The sequence below is a fragment of the Rhyacophila brunnea genome, unplaced genomic scaffold (genome assembly GCF_057557595.1).
Source record: "Rhyacophila brunnea isolate RB1 unplaced genomic scaffold, BYU_Rbru_1.0 scaffold_145, whole genome shotgun sequence".
Lineage (NCBI taxonomy): Eukaryota > Metazoa > Arthropoda > Insecta > Trichoptera > Rhyacophilidae > Rhyacophila > Rhyacophila brunnea.
The window spans coordinates 664,270-684,026 of record NW_028232801.1 but is presented as its reverse complement, the minus strand read 5'-3'; the positions used below and the strand labels follow the sequence as shown (position 1 = coordinate 684,026).

The window sequence follows — 19,757 nt, the reverse complement described above, 5'->3', positions numbered from 1 at the left end:
AAACACCGCACTGTCTTTTACAGGAGAGTTCTACCAAAGGATTGTGGAGATGATCATCACAGTTGCTGCAAAGCTTGGATTACAATTGAATCTTGACACTACCCCTACGAAAAACTTGTATATCTTCAGTCTAATATTCTGCTTAGTTGTTTCTGTGTTTATTATACTGTCTGTTAGCTCGGCAAAGACTTTTTTGATGATTTTGGTGGGATTCGTGGTATACTATCTGAGTAGAGAGCAACTACAAATTGAAGACGAAATACATAGGAAGGGATCTGCCATTGTAATTGCCCTGATTAGTGCCTATATTGTCTACGCAATTATTTCATCGGTGGAGACTGTTTTGCTGGCAAGCCTATTTTCCATCTCTGGATCTCATATTCTCTTGCAATACACCTCCATCGTTTTCAATAAGCCTTCGAAGTATATCCTTTTTGCAAATGAAACTATCAAAGATGGTAATCTGAACTTGACAATTGAAGGCATGACCAGTGCTGAGATGGAAGAGTGCATTATGACATTCCTGATTGTGGCATTTATTGGATTTATATCCAACATGATGTTTTTTAGAGGCTCCAGGAAATAGGAAGGTATTTGCAGAAAATAAATTGATATTCATTAATACCCTATCATACATTGTTATGTTTTAGTTTTCTTAAGATTCTGAAAACTTAAATTCCCACTATTCTCTCATTTCCATTCAACACCCCAAATATCCATGACTGGGAAAAAGCCAAACTTTCAGAGAATATTTGACAACTATTTAAGCAAAAACACACGAGAATCGGCCACTGAAATGGAAGATCCTAACTCCATTGGCAATCAAAAACAGCCTAGCAATGCTCTCTCCCCATCAAAGAAAATCAAACCAAATTTTAATGAACAAGCTGGAAATATCCCAGAAAAAAGGCCAGAAGCAAATGAGACAGCAGTGCCAGTCAAATCTGAAAGGGTCAAAATATCACTCACAAAGGATGGGTTGATCCAAATCAAGCCTTCTAACAAAGTTATTGCGTGTGCCCTAGCTACACAGCAGGGAGCAATCTATTACTTATCTCAGAACCAATGGTTGGTAAGAGAGAAGCATTATAATATTGTGGTCTCAGAGCTAGCTAAAAATCAGATTCCATTCGAAAAAATACCTGCTGGAGTGATGAAATTGCTAAAAAAGCCAAGGCCATGTGAAGACTTCGTTTTGACGGGCAAGATTTATGAATGTCTGATGGATTTCCAAAGAGAAGCAGTTCTTTTTGCACTGAGCAAAAATGGTAGGATACTGCTCGCAGATGATATGGGACTTGGAAAGACAGTCCAGGCACTTGCGATTGCAAAATATTATTCTTTAGAATTTCCACTTCTTATAATAGCCCCAGCCTCGCTCCTACACAACTGGTCAGATGCAGTTTCACAGTTCCTAAATATGGAATCCACAATAGTTACAGAAAAAATGCATTTTGGCGATACTATCTCTATAATTAGCTACAATCAGGCCTCTAAATTTGAAGAAGTTATCAGAAATAATAATTATGGAGTCATTATCTGTGACGAGTGCCATTCCTTGAAATCCACCACGACTAAAAGAACCAAGGTGCTTTTGCCCATTTTACAGAGATGCTCCAGACTTGTCTTGATTTCAGGCACACCTGCGGTCAGTAGACCACTAGAGTTGTATACAACGATTCATGCCTTGGACAAGACGATTTTCCCCTCATTTCCAGAATATGGAATGAGATATTGCAATGGTCGGAAAATATGGAATAGAATGGATTATTCTGGATGCTCCAACGCAGAGGAATTAGGAATGATTTTGGAAAAGGAAATTATGATCAGACGGTGCAAGGATAAAGTCCTGAGCCAACTACCCAAGAAGTTCAGAAGATGTGTACTAATAGAGTCCTCCAAAAAAGCAAAAATAAAAAATTCAGAAAATATTGTCGGTGATCAAGTTTCATTCGATATTATGCAACAATATCGGGATGCAGTCTCCCTGAAAAAGGATGCCGTTCTTGACTACATTGAAGGGCTATCAGAAAAGAACATGAAATTTCTAGTATTTGCACATCACCAAGAAATGATGAACGAAATCGAGGAATTTCTAATTTCTAGGAAGTGTAGTTATATCAGACTGGACGGCAGTACAACCAAATCAAAAAGACATTCATTGGTTGAAAGCTATCAGAACGATAGCAGCATAAAGATAGCACTTTTGAGTATAACAGCATGCTCGACTGGTCTCACTCTTACTGCAGGTAAAGCAGTTGTATTTGCAGAGCTATACTGGAATCCAGGAACCATGATGCAAGCTGAGGATAGAATCCATAGAATCGGGCAAAAGGATAGTGTTGATATTCACTACCTAGTCTGCAAAGATACTATCGATGAAGTAGTTTGGCCAAAGCTATTAAAAAAGCTAAATGTTTTGGAGAGTTTGGGTATTTCTACGAATGAACTGAAGCTAGTAAAAGGCGAGATTAAAGGTCAAGCACAACTACGACTTGACAAGTGTTTACCGAAGACAAAATAAATATTCTATTGTTAAAATGATTTGATTGATATTCCCGAGAAATAACCGATTTTATCAATCTATTCTTCCGATAGTGCTCTAATAATCATCTTGGAGATGACTAGAAGTTCTAAAATTTACTCTATTTTTTGAGCCTAATGCACTTTTGTCCGTTTTGTAAGAACATGCTGAAGTGTGAGCAATCGCAATCTATGAGTCTGAGTTGTGCTTCCTGCCCATTCACATACAAGCTATCGAATATTTTATCGCATGTTCTGCACAACTCTGTAAAAAACATCGAAAAAATACTGGGACAGGAAGATGAGATGAGGTATGGTCAGAAGTGTAAAATAAAGTGTCCAAAGTGTTCACATGGAGAAGCATTATACAAAGAAATCCAAACGAGATCGGCCGATGAGCCAATGACCATATTTTATAAATGTACAAAGTGTCTATTTGATTGGAAAGAATAATTCTGTTTGATTAATAAATCCTGAACAGTTTACAAATATTTTGTTTTATTTTGATCATATTAAATAATTCTTTGAATGGATTATTATGATGGACGCACTCCTCTGATGTATATTAACGATAACTTCTCACCGATCGCATCGGGTAGTCAATATAATTGATGTAGTAGATTATATTTGTGTAATCCATGCCTATATCTTTGCAGTAAATCATATTACCAAATTACAATCCATCCAAACAAAATGAAGAGTCTAGCAACATATTAGTTGGAAATTATTAAAGTATAACATGGACAATAAATTTATTTATGAACTACAGAAAATATCTCCAAGACTTTGTTGTAGGTTATAGCATTTCGATCACTAAATGAGAAAAGACACATAGTGCATCGGGTTGTCCTGTGAATGTTCTTTTGCTAATGTAATTGTTGTAGATTTTATGTTTTGCGGTATATCTTAAGGTTGGACATATTTATTTGGCTTAAATATTTCATCATTCTGATACTCTTATAATATTGGATGGATGTAATAAGTATTTGAAATTGAACAATATTTGTGATCTTAGATTTATGTGAAAATGTTGGACATGTGAATATTAAGACGTGTAGAATTTAGATCGGTTATATGATAGATATATTCATTTAAAATTATACCTTAATGCAAAAAGAACCTTTTTATCCATAAAGTCCTGTTGTGAATCTGGTACTTTAAATTGATGATGAAATAAATAGTTGGCTTGGATTTTTCATTACAGACATTGATCGAATCTTTATAAACTATAATAATAAATTCTCATATAATGACTATTATTAAAATATCGACAATAGAATTGATTTTTATGTTTTAAATAAATATTTATGCACCACCACTGATTTCTTATAAAATATTTGAATATTTTAATGATTTGGTCATGATCGTTGATTAGCAACATATATATTCTAACTATAAAAACATCTGAGTTACAAATCAAATCACGGTTATATTGGAACAAGTATAATATCGAACGAAATAATTCAACCATAAATTTAAGTAAACCTTTTGATTTTTGACCTTATCTCAAATATTTGTGGACACATGATGCTTATATTATTCTTAACAGTTCACCTCTCTAGTACTACATGGATATAATAAGATTATAAAATGCATATTTAATTTATTTCTCTGAATAAACACAAATACAAATTTAAGTGCAGAATAAACCATCTTCATCAATTTCACAATATCATATGGCATATATATAATGTTACACGTGCTTTCTGAAATGAACACTCTATATTGAAATCATGTTCCCTCACATATATTTGTTGTGAACATCTTGCTCTTATTATTTGCATGTTAGATTGACTACACCAATCTTTTATATTATAAATCAATTTTCATCAGAATCATTTGAGTTGTATTAAAATATGTGAATAAAGGCTTCCTTCCCATAGCTAATATATAATTAAATATTGCAAACCAAAGTTCAATCTGTGATATTGAATTCATTATAGAATATAATGTTATCGTTAAATACTATAGAAGTCATGGTAGGACAATATTAACCTATTAAATATATTCCATATGATTACTATAATCGATTAAATCACACACAAGTAAATATCCTGCATACTGATAATGGTTAAACAATATATATCTCGTTTGTCTGAAAAGCACTAGCATTGTGCAGTATATCAGATTTGTAATATGTATGTATTGATGCTAAGAATGTAGTTAATAATAATGCTTTTGACCTCTTCAATCTGTTACTATATATTAGCTATAGTTAGGTTGAGAATATTGGATTGTAGCTAACTAAGAAAATGAAAGCATCAAATCACAAGGAATAACTATTGGAAGAGAATTCTTCAAGTTAAAAGGAGAGGGTTTGAATATTCAATTAAAGCATATCATTTTTGTTATATTATGATATAAATCTATAATATATAGTTCTTTGAATTTGATCATATAACCAGGTTTCAAACAACGATTAATATTATTAATACTTAAGTCTATTCCATCTTAACTAATCTTGATTGTGTTTGCTTATTATAATAATTTGGAAATATATCTCAAAATATAATTTCGTATTCCTAAACATATACTCATTCAAATTATTATGATCGTTTTTAAATGTAAGTTATTTATGTTATGACTTCTCATTTTTGAGATATCACAATCTGATTATACCACAAGATATTTATGGATTGAAGTATTCCACAAAGTTTTGTCTTCTAACTGAATTTTTGTATAAAACATTCATTGATATAATTATGGATACCATACGTTTATGAAGTTAACAGGTCATTATTTTCAGGTTGGGTTATTACGTGATTTGAACTTCAATATATTTTGCTTAGTAAAGTTTATACATTACAATTCACATAACAGCTATAAATGAAAATTATCATGAAGATAGTCATTTTCTTAAATGTATATTGGATATGGACAATTGGCATTGATATATCATTGTTTGAATATTTCCAATATGTGAGATGTTAATTGAAAATCATTATACTTCCAACCATACTTTTAAATTACATTATTCAAATTGGATGAATATAACGAGATATAATATTTCTGACATCTTGCTTAATTTCAATACAACATTATAACTTTGGATAGAAATCAAGGTACAGTTTAACAACAATGATTTATAGTTAACTCCTGATATCTATAACTAGGAAAACCTATATATTAATATATCATTATATAGGCATAGATTATATTGAAATATAGGAATTATTGTACAATACAATTGAAGTGTTTCAAAGATATCTGTGAATAATATATCTATGTATAATGTATAAAATCACTATTATCAGGACAGAATATTGTAGTTAGATTGGAAGGAATCTGATAACCAATATGATTCTAACTTGATTTTGTTATGTCAAGTTTTCAAATTATAGGCGAGTTGAATTTAATCGTTGATTGAACCCATTACATTAAAATTACTACGAAATCTGAAATCTATCAACCTTTCTGTTGATACTATCACCATAACTAATTTTTGCTTTTACCATTGTATTGAATCATATCCAAAATGGCCAAACTTTATATTATGATTTCTCATATAGAAATACATTAATCAATGATATTTGTTCTGTACTCTCATATCTTAGTTGTATTGACTAGAATTGATTCTTGCACATGAGATTATGTTAAGAAAATAATGCTGATGCTAGAATGATCAATTATTAGTATTAAAATATATGTGATAAGACTGTTGTACTAATAGTGAAAGATGGCGTAAAGATTCAAGTTGAGTGTGAGTTTAAAACATTTCTTAGATAACTTCCCAGTGAATGGAATTGACAAAATATATTAGTTAGTTGAAAATAGTTCGAGGATATTTAAATTTTTGATGGAAATATGTCTACAATTATATTTATTGTCAAATCTTGAATGAAAGAAAGCATCTACTAACTCATATTCACGAATTTTTAATTGACTTAATCAGGCATCAATTGTATGATTAAGTCCCATTGCACAAATATTTATAAAAGTATCTGGCTTTTATGTAAGGAACACCTAGACCATATTGACATACATATGAAATGCTCTTCAATATATATCTAGCAAGAAAGTGACTTTCTGGACATGTTTCTTGAAAATGAATATAATATCCAAACTAATATTGGTTGATGGCAAAGGAGAAATCAATTTATATCACTCTTGAAATCGTTAAGTTTCAGATCTTTAAATGATTTGTAGAATATAGTGATTTCACAAGAACATACCTCTCCATAGATATTTGTGTATAATCTAGCTATTAACAATTTATAATAAATGTTAAAAAAATTCTATTTGATTGAAAAGTATGATAAATTTTGAGTATTGAGAATATATACTATTTAATTTAATGACTATTATGTGAGACTACTCGGTGTGCATTTGAAGCTTCGGAAAGTGATATAGACAGTAATTTCTCGCATATCTTTATAAGTGTTGCAGAATAGTAAATTATATACAGAGATATTGAATATTAAGTAATTACAAATATGTTGTATTTTTATTTTAAACATTTCTACTGAACTTCCACTTTGATCATACATACATACATACATACATACATACATACATACATACATACATACATACATACATACATACATACATACATACATACATACATACATACATACATACATACATACATACATACATACATACATACATACATACATACATACATACATACATACATACATACATACATACATACATACATACATACATACATACATACATACATACATACATACATACATACATACATACATACATACATACATACATACATACATACATACATACATACATACATACATACATACATACATACATACATACATACAAGCAATATCGATCTTGAGAAACTCTGTCTCATTAACTGTATATACAATTTGGAAATGTATACTCTCGATACATCTTTTAATTACCTTCAAATCTATATCATTGCATACAGAATTAGATTTTGAGCTTAAAAAAATATCTAGCAATCATCAACATCAATGTATTTTTCGACACAAGAAATTCACGCAATAATAATGAATCATATGTTTTGATGTAAAATAAACACTAAATATATTGCGGTTTTATCTTATAAACAGTTACAATAATTCCTTTATATTCAAGTTAATATTTGTCTGAATACATACTAAGCATCTTTAAAATTATTTAATTAATAAATCAATATCATACTGGAAATCCCAACCACAAAGTATATCCCAGCTTTTAATCCTTTTGGATAGTTCTTCTTGTATAAACCCTTCATAGCCCTTGCACTTGATAAGCTTACTAATAAAAACTCTTGCCTGTTCAGGATAAATTTGCTCTAGATAGTCATTTGAGGCATCCATTCCAAAGTTAGCCATTATATACTCAATGGCCTCCTTCTGATACTCATTTCCATTCAGCATTTCAATCAAATACAGCAAAATATGTTTTTCACTTTTGTTGTGAAATGTGATTTTTCTCTTATAGATAACATTTTCTTCTGAATGGTCTCCATTCTGGGACATAATCACATCCAAAGCTTTAATTTTCATCAGCCCATCTAATTTTCCATTTGTAAAATCCATTTCTTTCTGATTAATCTTTATTCTCTGGTAGATCATTAGTACATAAAATGGCAAGCTTTGTCTGTATTCATATATCACACTTCTGAGATTACTGTCCAAAAACAATATTTTTTCGAATATTGTGGCTTCATCCTTAAAGTTCCCTTTACCTTTTCTCTCGATTCTTTCAATAATTTCAGTGAAAAGTGATATTCCACCATTTTTCACTGCAAATGAGTCTGAAAGAATAAAATTGAACGATATTAAGATAACTAAGGAGACCAATGGAATGACTATAATGCCTGTGGGATTATCTGAATTGATTTTGTTGATTGCACATTCTATTAAGGCCCATTCGAACAACTGTCTTTTACTTTCGGAGTTAACCAAAGAATGGCTGGTTTTTAAAGCACGGGGCAGATTATGGTCGTTGATGCTGGCTTCCACATAATTGTCTGGTTTGCTTGATTCAAAATCTATTTTTTCTAACAAATCCAATTTCTGAATCAATCGCTTTAATAAATTCAGGCAATGAAACTGTGTATAGGTATTGTCACAACTCAGCAAGATTTGCATCGCTTGTCTAAATACTCTCAAATGGTCGGTGGCCAGTAGGAAATATTCGCAAATGCCACCACTTTTTCTACAGTTTGTATTGTTTTTGATTAAAAAATCAAATCCCTGCTGATAAAAAGTATCAATAGATGGGAACTCTGGCTTTATTCGTTGTAAAATCCGTTTTATATATTGAATAAGTCCTAAATTCTCTGATTTAAGCAATATATCGAAAATCAATGGATATTCTCCCCTAAAAGCAAAATATCTTATACACTGCTTCTGAAGCCGCCAATCATCTTGGTACAGTAGATCATAAAGAATCTCCCTACATTCATACTGATTATTGCTGGCAATTATGGTGTTAACAAAAACTGTCAAATATTTATAGGAATATTGATCTACTTCTACAATCTCGGTGAGCAATTCATTAAGGCCATTAGTAAATGTCAAGGTTTCCAAAGACGAGTTGCATAGGCTCTTTATATACTCTATTGGGTTTTCTGTATCCTTCAGCTCTGTATTATCTAACTTCCCCCTATAACTGACGACAGTGTCCCTAATGGTTTTGCTCTGATCAAAAACCATATTGCACGAAATGTGTTCTTCCAGCACAATAGACAATTTCAATCCATAATATCTTCGTGCCTCATTTGTACTGCTGCACATTCGATGAATAACATCCGAATTGAGTATTGAAACTCCCGGAAATATCAGTTTTTTCAATCTTTTTACCAAATCGAGTATTATTTCTATGTTATAGTGATCTTCTATAAATTGATTGCTACAAATAAATCCAGAAATAGTACCAACAAGCTTTTGAGAAGTGTTTAAATCCATGGTTGTGTCATTATTCACTTCATTTTCATTTAACATACCCAAAAATGTATTTCGAAACAGTTTATGTCTTGTTGTTTCTGCAGATGATAGACTGGTTGCATTATCCTTATGTCTCTTTCGTGGTACTATATTAGCACCATGCAATAACCGAGAAATTTCTGGAAAAAATGGATATGACTCTGAAATGATCATGGAGATTTCCTCTCTACTTTGCTTGTCTGATAAGTTGATATGTTCCAAACTTTTATACACGCTATCTTCAGTATTATCTCCCGAGAACGGGCGACTTTCTGCAGATTTCATATATTTGTGTGGTAGAAACATCTTTAGAATAAACTCAATATTGCTCAAGTTGCAAAATTTCAATAGCTGTAAAATAATTTGAGATTTATTTCTGTTGTTGATGATCCATTGACGAAGTTCATGGAATGGAACCAAAGTATAGTCGCCAGTGTTGCAGTTGATGGTGTTTTTATCCACTTTCGATATGTTAGGAACATACTGGCTATTGAATTTGTTTTTGCAAATTATCACAGTTATCTCATTATTAACCATCTTAAGGAATAAGAGTAAACTTTGGAAAAATATTTTTTAATTGGAGGATTATTACACTCGATAGTTAATAAATGGCCTTCTTTGGCCTATATTCCACAGGGTATATTGGGCAGAATATTTCAGGTCCTTGGCAAATGTGCACATAAATGAAGTATTTTATATGCAATAACTCGATGCTTGCGTAGGGCTGAATCTCCTGATACATGGCCCAGTATTATTTGTGGAAACTCAGGATAATCTTAAAATAACCCCAAATGCGTCCAGAGGAAATTCTTCAAAAGTTAGAATCTGCCCAGAAACAATTTCCAAATTTTACAAAAGGAACCATCAAAACCTCCACAAAGCCTATCACTAGCATCAAATGTCCGAAATCATTCAAAACAGATGGGCACATGTCCTTCCCATGCTAAATGAAGCTACCAAACCTCCTCCATCTATTTTTCACTAAGTAAATCTACTAGTCACAAGTAAATTGCATTTTTCCACAGGGTTGGACGTAGGTAATCTCACTCCGGTATTTGTTGTTTTGTGTTAATTATCTTTTTATAAAAATTTGGTTTGTTAGTCAACTTTTTGCCCTTCAATGAACTCGACTACCAACCCAATTAAGAATTCTCAACCAAAGGGCGATGCAAGTTCGAAACTGAAGAAATCATCTCCTTGTGGAAAGCTTGGAAAAGTCTGCTCCACCTACACGAGGAATATCCGAAAATTTATTAGGGAAACAACTCGTCCTAAGATGTCCGAATTTAGGCCGATTCTTAGAATCCATGTGGCGGGTGTTTGCATCATTGGATTCTTTTGCTACATTATTAAGGTGGTTCACATTCCCATTAACAATATTATTGTGGGAAAGCCATGATCAATAAATAAAGTCTCAAAGTAATTTTACTATACCACTCTTGTCAAAGTAGAGTCGATAATCAACCACAAGATTTCAGACTGTATAGACCAGTAAAATATCAAACCAATTTATTTCATCTTCTGAATTTTAGATAAAACACCATAAAAAGTATACAGCAAGCGATGCTCTTATAACTAAACTTACATACAAATCCATCAACAATATCGGCAATTTGCTCTGCAACCACCTTCGTATAATTCAAAGCCCGGAATCCGTTTTGTACTTTCGACTCCCATTCACTGCATTGCAGTTCTAGAGCTGGCACACGTGTTGACGGATCACATCGGTTCACGGCATACAGTTTAGATGCCTCGGCTATTTCAACTGCGAGAGAGGTTCGGCGGGTACGAATCTTATATATAACATCGATATGAACAAAGTACAGCGAATACATAACAATATATAGAAAAGCACCCCCTACAAACATATTTAGAACAACATGAATGGTGCCGATGATTAACGCAGGATCAAAAGACTTCAACAAGACACTCTGTCGCCTGTTCATGGCGATCAACGTGTTTTCTGTAATGGGATCAACCGATTTCATAGAGTCTTCACTGTCTGACTCCTTCTTACAAACTGCTGAATCCGGTGATGTTGCTCGGAACATCTCTCTTACAGCGTTGGTGTGGATTTTTTTAGGTATTTGGCCACAAGAATCCTCCAAGACACTTGATGCTTCTACATCTCTATTGCAATGATTCGAATTTGTATTGATCCCATTTTTGCTGGCAACAATTGGATGAGACGATGGTAGTGCCAATCTCTTGCTCAAATATGCGCATCCTCTATCTTTCTGCTTCTTTCTGGTATTTTTCCATCGGAAGTTTGGCTCAATTTCCACAAATTCAAATGGCATGGGATGCATTTAATCGGAAAAATAAATATTTGAAAGACTGTTGTTATTTTGTGGGGAGAATGGTTCATATGTGGAAAATAAATTGTGCCGGCCTAGAAACTCCATAATGAATACCACCTTCGGTAATCCATAATGTCTGGCTCATAAATGGAGGTAAAATGGCTTTTTATTAATATAGATAGAGTGAGTGAAAGTGTATTCAACAGATAACATTTTCTAAATTATTTTATTAAAATACTGGATTGTACGCCTTAAATCCAACTTCTACTGGTGTATTGTTGCTCTTACTAATAGTAAAGCTTGCTCTAGGCCCAGCTGGCTGTCTCTTTACAACAGTCACCTTATCACCGGCCTCTCTGGCCTCAAGCACTCTCTTCTGATGTTCTGCATATCTTGTTTTGGTGTCCAAATTACTCTTCGAAAGATGCAGATGCTCAATCCTGGCATGCACTGTCCTCTCGATATATTTATGCCCTACTTTTCTGTAGAATATAACTCCAACGGATCTTGGATTCAGATTAAATACTTTACCGGTCTGGCCGTGATAGTACTTGTGAGGCATCCCCTTGACAATACTTGGATCTACCTTGCAATCTACCAAATCTCCCATCTTGAACGGTTGCAGCACTTTTGTGGGGTTTGGCATTCCCCTCTTCTTGAAGTCTTTTCTGAAAAGCGTACGAGTGCCTCTTCTGTAACCATTTGAGCGCATTCTTGAGGGCTCACAAAACTTCAAACACAAGAGTAAAAATTTTACAAAAATTATAAAGAAACATTTACTATATTCTATGGATAATATGAGCGAAAATTGTTGTGGAATACTATGAACTAAACCATAAGCTGGAAAGCTATTTGGGCAAACTCAGTGAATAAATATGCAGTAGATATTTGACTACTCATTAAACTCATATTAAGGATAGTTCACAGGTTGATGAGAAGAACTTTCTTATTCAGTGCATACTTGTCATTGGAGCATATACTGATATAATGGTGGAAAATTTTGTATATTTCCTCTGATTAGTTATATTTTATTTGTTTCTTCCAACCCATGACTAAAACCTCTCACAATGTTGCTGTGATCGGAATGGGAGTTATGGGCTCAGCCTTAGCATTAAATCTGCACGACAGAGGATATACTGTTCATGTACAGAATAGAACTTTCAGCAAAGCCGAAAACCTGGAACAATATGGAATAATAGCCCATCGTACCTTTGAGTCATTGTTCCAACAGCATAGCAGAGAGATATCGACTAAAATATCTGATGCTGCTGCAGAATCCGGCGACTCTTTTTACACATGTATTTTCGTAATGGTTCCAGAATCCGTTGTTGATCATATACTTTCCAGCATCTACCCCTTTCTAACGGATTGCGATATTGTCATTGATGGGGGAAACAGCAATTTCAAAGACACCATCAGAAGAAGCATGGAATATAGGAATTTTGTGGGCTGTGGGATTTCAGGTGGAGAGGTTGGAGCAAGAAACGGACCATCAATGATGGTTGGCTGTGAAGAGGAAGTGTATAGGAAAATAAGGGAAGTGTTGGAAAGCATAAGTGCTACATCAACAGCAATGAACGATTCTGATCAAAAAACCTTTAGATGCTGTGGCTGGCTAGGATCCAATGGTGCAGGCCATTTTGTAAAAACAGTTCACAACGGGATAGAGTACTGTGAGATGCAGCTTCTTCAAGAAGTGGTGACAATAGTTCGTAGCATGGATGGGGATGCTGATATTGCAGATATGTTTGATGAATGGAACACTGGTAGGAATTCTAGTTATTTGGTGGAAACATGCTCCAAAATATTCCGTAAAGCTTATGAAGGCAATCTATTGGTTGTGGATAGGATTAACGATAGGGCAATGCAGAAGGGGACAGGTAAGTTTTGTATAAACACAGCTGTCGAGCTGAATGTATGTACCAGCCTAATGGCAGAGTCAGTTCTTGGACGATTTTTATCGGCAGAAAAGCAGAAAAGAGAGTTATTTGCGGAAAAACTGCAAATGCACGGTTATATTGCTGATGGGAGTATTGGTGGAATCTCTATTTCAGATCTGGAGTCAGCTTTCTATTTGTCTAAAATTGTATCGTTTGTTCAGGGATCAAATTTGCTTCTAATGGCCAAAAGCGAGTATAAGTGGGATTATTCGATCGAAGATATCTGCAGAATATGGAGCAGTGGATGTATTATAAGAAGTAAAGTATTGTCTGAGATATCCAGGATGAGTAATGAAGCATGTTCAAGCAGGAGTGGTTGTGGGCATGTTGGGAAGGCACAGAATTGTTCTTTTTTGGAACTGTCAGATCTGTTTTATAAGGTTTATTCAGAAAACTTCAACTCTTTGAGAAATGTTGTAGAGTATTCTATAAAAAACAACCTGTATGTGCCTGTGTTTTCTGGATCCCTGATCTATTTGAATGGCCTAAGAATGAATAAAAAGAATGGGAATGTAGTCCAAGCTATGAGGGACTTCTTCGGAAAGCATGGTGTAGAAATCGATGGAAAGGAAGGAGTAAATATAGAATGGGAATAAATTTGATTAAGATCAGCATCATATAGTGAAATTGTATTTGTTTTATTAATCAACCACTTCTCTGTATAGAATATAGCCATGGAAGGTTCGGAGCGATATTGCGTGCAGCGATATCTATTAGTATTCTACAGAGAAAGCTTTATCGGCTGGCTGTATCTTTTCTGCTGATTTTGTTTTTTACATTTTTTGCCCATGGAAACAAATGATGGGTTTACCTTTAAAAGGATAAAGGAAACAAAAAAGAGCATCAAGTCGGGTGATACCCAGGATAAGAAGAGAAATAACCTACTGGGAGAACAGACAAACAAAAAAGTAGGGGCCTCAGAGATAAGGGGTGTGAACACGACTGGCTTTCAGATGGATGGAGTATCAGATTTGAATAGGAAATGGGATGGAGAGATTTACATCAATAATGCTGATAACAAATCCAATGGTAGAGGTAAGAGCTTGAAGAAAGCACCCAAGAATTTCCATACAAAGACAGCCAATAAAAATGTGCAACCAACCAATGATGAGTTGGTACTCAACCTCAATGAAGACCCCACAGAATTTAAATTTACAACAGTGAGGAGAAGGAATACTCTCATCATAAATGAGGATTTGGATTTGACCACAGAAATTATGGACAATTTGTATGTAGGGGATACCCGAGAGAATAGAGTGCATGATGGTGATATTCCTAAGGAATTGCCAACAGGAGTTAAAGCTGTTGCAAGTGATCTATCCTCTTCGAGCTCCAGTTTGATCTCCAATATCAATGGAGAGAATACTTTTGAATCTACTCTCAAGTTAGTTATTCCAAAGCCGACGCCTCAGTTGAAGTCGTATGAAATTTACAAAGTGGTTTCAGACAAAGACATAAACACCCTTCTAAAGCAGTGCATTGAGTTTTTAAAGGTAAGAAACGAGTACAGTGATAAAATCATCAAGTACTGTAATATGAAGGTATTTACGGATATAAACTATAGAATGGAGATTGAAAAATTGCAGAAGGAACATAAGGAAATATTATGTGAGATAGATAAATGGAGAGATGTTGAACAGGAGGTTAGAATGGAAAATGGTGTGCCGGCAAATGCTTATGACTTCTCTCGATGTATCACTTCATGCAGTGGCACAGAAGACAGTCCACCAATAGAGATTAGAAATAATATGGTAAATTCCCTAGTTAGTAATGGCAAATTCACAGACAGGTTACAAGGATCTGGATTCGTAGGTTGTAATTCTCTGTCCAAACATAACCATTCTGTTCCATCAGATAATTCTAGTGGGCAGCTGCCCAATAGAGTGAAGATGGTGAGGGAAATGTTTGCCACAAAGGTTGATCAGATGAGCAAACTGGAGAATAGACTCAACTTTTCATTAAATAGAGCAAAGGTAAAGGCAGATAACTTGTTAAAGAAGGTGTTTGGAATTACCGGAAATAATGAGATAGATTCGATGTTTTTGATTAAGGCATTGGGCAGGATAGGCCAATAATTGCAGAATGTTTTTTTCAGAATTATGGCAATGTATGAATATCCCGGACATTTGTCAGTCAATATCTCAAAACTCTTTCAAGTATTGATTATTCTCAGTGTCGCCACAATTCATTATGGTGTGTATATTTTGCAGACTCTCAATCTGTGCTACAAATAAGTATATGTATTTGAGCCCTAGAAACTCAGTTATGCAGTTGGAAAAAAACAACTTTGTAAAGGTATATTTAAAGAATGGGATAATTATTCTATGCAAGATTGTTTGTAAGGACAAACAAGGAAATATAAGCATAGCAGGGGGGAGGATTGAAAACATGGATGCTTTCGAGGGGAGTCGTGATGGGTATGTTCTTGAAGGTATCATAAGAAAGGACTCTATAGAAACAATTGCAATATAAATTTTCATTTCACCTAGAAGTTGAGCCTAGAAGAATAAGGCCAGTATTTTTTGAGTTGGTTTTAGTGTTTATCTTTGCAGATTTCAATTGCAATTATGAAATTTTTTCTTGAAATTTTTTACAAAATTTTATCCCTAATGGGCGGTGTCATCAGACGTAGAAAGATTGCAACTACGCCAAGAAATCCTTGGGAAGGAGTTAGGATAGTTAAAGAGCTGCAGTTGGTTGGAGAGTTCGGTCTGAGAAACAAGACAGAGTTGTGGACGCATCTAACGATGGTGAAGTCGGACAAGTCTCAGGCCAAGAAGCTATTGATTACGACCAACAAGGAAGAGTTTATGACGGAGGGGAGGGCTCTGCTGAATCGTCTCTACAAGATGGGAATTATTTCAGGTGTCGATTACAACGACGAGGCAGATATTTCAAGATGCTTAAAAGAGGTTCTGAATCTCGATTTGAGTCACTATCTCAACCGACGTCTGCAATCACTTGTATTTAAGGCAGGACTCGCAACGAATATTCATCATGCGAGATGCCTGATTGTGCAGAAGCAGATTACAGTAATGGGACGTGTTGTTAACAAACCAAGTATGTTAGTTAGGAGTGAAGTGGAAGGACATATTGAAATTAATCCAAATAGTTGTGCAGGCGGTGGAAAAAAGGGTAGAAATGCAAGGAGAGAAGAGGGTGAAGCCGAAGAATAAATTAGATTAACTATTTGTCAGAACAAACAATTGCTTTTTAGCCTCTTTGAAAATAAAAATCAAGTTCACTACACAAGTGGTGATCATTAGTTAAGGGATATCAAGGATCCTCTCGCTTAAACATGAAATTCAGTCAAGTATTAACACAGATAACAAGTATGGAGCTTTACTTCCCATCAGGAATTTATCTGATTAATTATCAAAAAATAAAAATTCTAAACCATTACAAAGAAGTTATAATTATAAATAGCACTAATAATCCTTTTTATTCACTATGAAAGGTTTCCTCAGTAAGTGTCTCCTCAATTATATGTATGCCTTCTAGATAGTCGTGTACTTTACTAAAAGTTGTTATAAATAGGTCACATTGTTTGTCCAACGGGTTTATGCCCTTATCTTTAGAATCAACATGTCTCAATGCATTCTTGCTTAATAGGCAAGTAATATATATCTTGACTTTTCTAATAAGATCTTGTTTAATAAAACCATCAGTAATATTTCTTATACTTGCCTCATTATCACAATCTTTGGCTGTTCGATTCAGATCTATAATGTATTGATCGATATCTCTCACTATTTGTGCCAAATCTTCTGTATTATTATTCCCCATACCTTCAACTTGATCCTTTAGTTCGCCAGACAATTTCGAAATATTATCTATTGCCTTTATTCTTAGGTCTTGAAGATCGGAGATAGATTTTGTAGTATTAGTAATAGCCTTCGCATTCTTAACTTCTTTGAATGTGTCAATGGATTTTTTGGCTAATGCTAAAAATTCAGAACTATCAGTATTTTTATCGGTCGACTGTGGTACAGGAGGATTGATGGTAACCTCACCAGTTTCTTCATCGATCGACTGTGGTACAAGAGTACTGGGATTAATAGGCTCACCAGTTTCTTCATCGATCAGCTGAGATACAGGAGTACTGGGACTAGCGATATCAGGATCAGTGATATCACCTTTACCCTGTGGGGGATTTACAAAAGAAGCCATTGGATCATCATCACTATATGCTCCATAATCTACTCCTTTTATACCACCAAATATTACAAGTGCTGTGACAATATAACTTTTCATTGGGGCACTTACAAAAAAATCTATTTATACCTTCACCCCCTTTCCCCTGAACAGAATTAAAACTCCTTGATTTTGTATGTGAGATTAATATATTTTTGGAGAAACTGTACCATTAATCCGAGTGTCTGATGTTTTGTTTTTAGAGGATGGATTTAACACAGTATTGTGCTACACTGGCACACTTTGACTCAGCATACCACTTGGTCAAGGACATTCATTAACAAGTGATCAATATCTTTTGTGAAATTAAATAAAGCAGTTTCACTGAGGATGCACAAACTATTTAATATTTACTTCTAAAATAATAAATTGCTGGAATAACTACAAGGGAGTAAACTCTATATTTCACCTAAATAATATTTGCCACATTATTTCTCAGTTAAATCCAACCGATTACTTAATGTTCCGTGTGCTCTCGTTGGGATATATTTTATTGGTGTTAGCAATGGATATAATTTTTCTTACTAACAATATTCTCCTTAATATTACCCCATTTTATGACACATTCAGTGAAAACATACAGAATTAAACTCCCATTGTCCCTGGAGGAATACAGGAAGGGCCAAAGGTATGTTTTATGTCAAATGACAACTGATGAGGTTGAGTTTTTGAAGCATGTTAGGCAGCAGAATGAAGACAAACTGATTACGGAGACTCACAAAGTTCTCAACTTGACAAAAAAGATGCCATACTTGGTTAAAAAGGTTATTCCGACCGACGCGTGTATTGTGGAGGAATATAGCAGAAATATTGATACCTTATTAGTTATGGACGAGGGACTGTGCGGGAAGAGAATTCACGATGTAGAGCACGTAGCTCAAGAGGGAACACGGAATGATGATGGGTATTCTATTGATCAAGAGCTGTTGGTTGATCAGGTTACTAATGAGAAGGGGAAAGGCTATGCAGAAATGATGAAAGTTCAGACTGTAAAAGACAATACTGAACATAGCAACAATGCAGGCGCTGGGACCCAATCTATTGGTAGGTCCTCCATCCACAGCAACTCTCCTGGTGATAAAACTGCATCCAATATTCTAATAAACTGTTCACATGACTGCCTCACCACATATAAAAATCGGTATTTTGACGAAAATACCTTTAGAATGTCCATAGACACAAAGATAACCATGGATGAGAGCTATAAGTCTAATGAAAAAGTTACCAATATTGATTTCAGAACATATAAGGGTACTAACCTTGTGAAGGTGGGAAGTAGAGATTATTCGGGGGAGTATTCACCAGTCATATACTGCTACAAAACCATCAATGTGAATGTCAAGAGCATGGTTTTGGGATGGATTGCAAAGGAAATTGACCGGGTTTTGAAAGATTTGCTTGTGGAAGTGCAGCAAACCATTGTAAGCACATATGATGAGTGGGTAGGGTTGACAGATGAGGAGATTGCAGAAATGGAAAGAAAGACGGTTAATGCATTCATGAAGAAAGATCAATAAATTGTATAGTGTCCATTTATTTTTTTCTATTGTTTTGGATATTGCTCAATAAGACAAGAATACCACAACATAATATTCCAGGCAGATGGACTACAGCAATGGCCTTGATAATTCACGATACATCGGCTGATTTGCTACAAAACAGTGATGTACAGAAGTAATTGGTGAGAAGGTATTTTTGAAATTTTCTAAAAAATTTTTAGGAATTTTTATCCCTATGGTTCCAAATGTTGATGACATGGGTGTAAGAACCCGTGACAATAATTTCCGCAGTAATGATTGTAGCCAACAGCCAAGCAACTTGAACGGGGTATTTAGATTTCCACCCCCGTTTGTAAATCTTTCTCTAGCATTTTCAGGGATCGGATATATTTT

General features: G+C 34.3%; 2 protein-coding genes and 1 pseudogene across 2 annotated transcripts; 2 read left to right on the top strand and 1 right to left on the bottom strand.

The window, feature by feature from the left end:
• Positions 1 to 796: 796 nt before the first annotated feature.
• Positions 797 to 2,524, top strand: LOC147075430 (SNF2 related chromatin remodeling annealing helicase 1-like). The gene has a single exon (XM_085942494.1). It carries the CDS (start codon positions 797 to 799, stop codon positions 2,522 to 2,524), a length of 1,728 nt encoding a protein of 575 aa, XP_085798620.1.
• A 9,436-nt stretch (positions 2,525 to 11,960) lies between these two features.
• On the bottom strand, positions 11,961 to 12,377 carry LOC147075429 (uncharacterized; annotated as a pseudogene).
• A 3,903-nt stretch (positions 12,378 to 16,280) lies between these two features.
• LOC147075428 (uncharacterized) lies at positions 16,281 to 16,847 on the top strand. The gene has a single exon (XM_085942493.1). It carries the CDS (start codon positions 16,281 to 16,283, stop codon positions 16,845 to 16,847), a length of 567 nt encoding a protein of 188 aa, XP_085798619.1.
• The last annotated feature ends 2,910 nt before the right edge of the window (positions 16,848 to 19,757 follow it).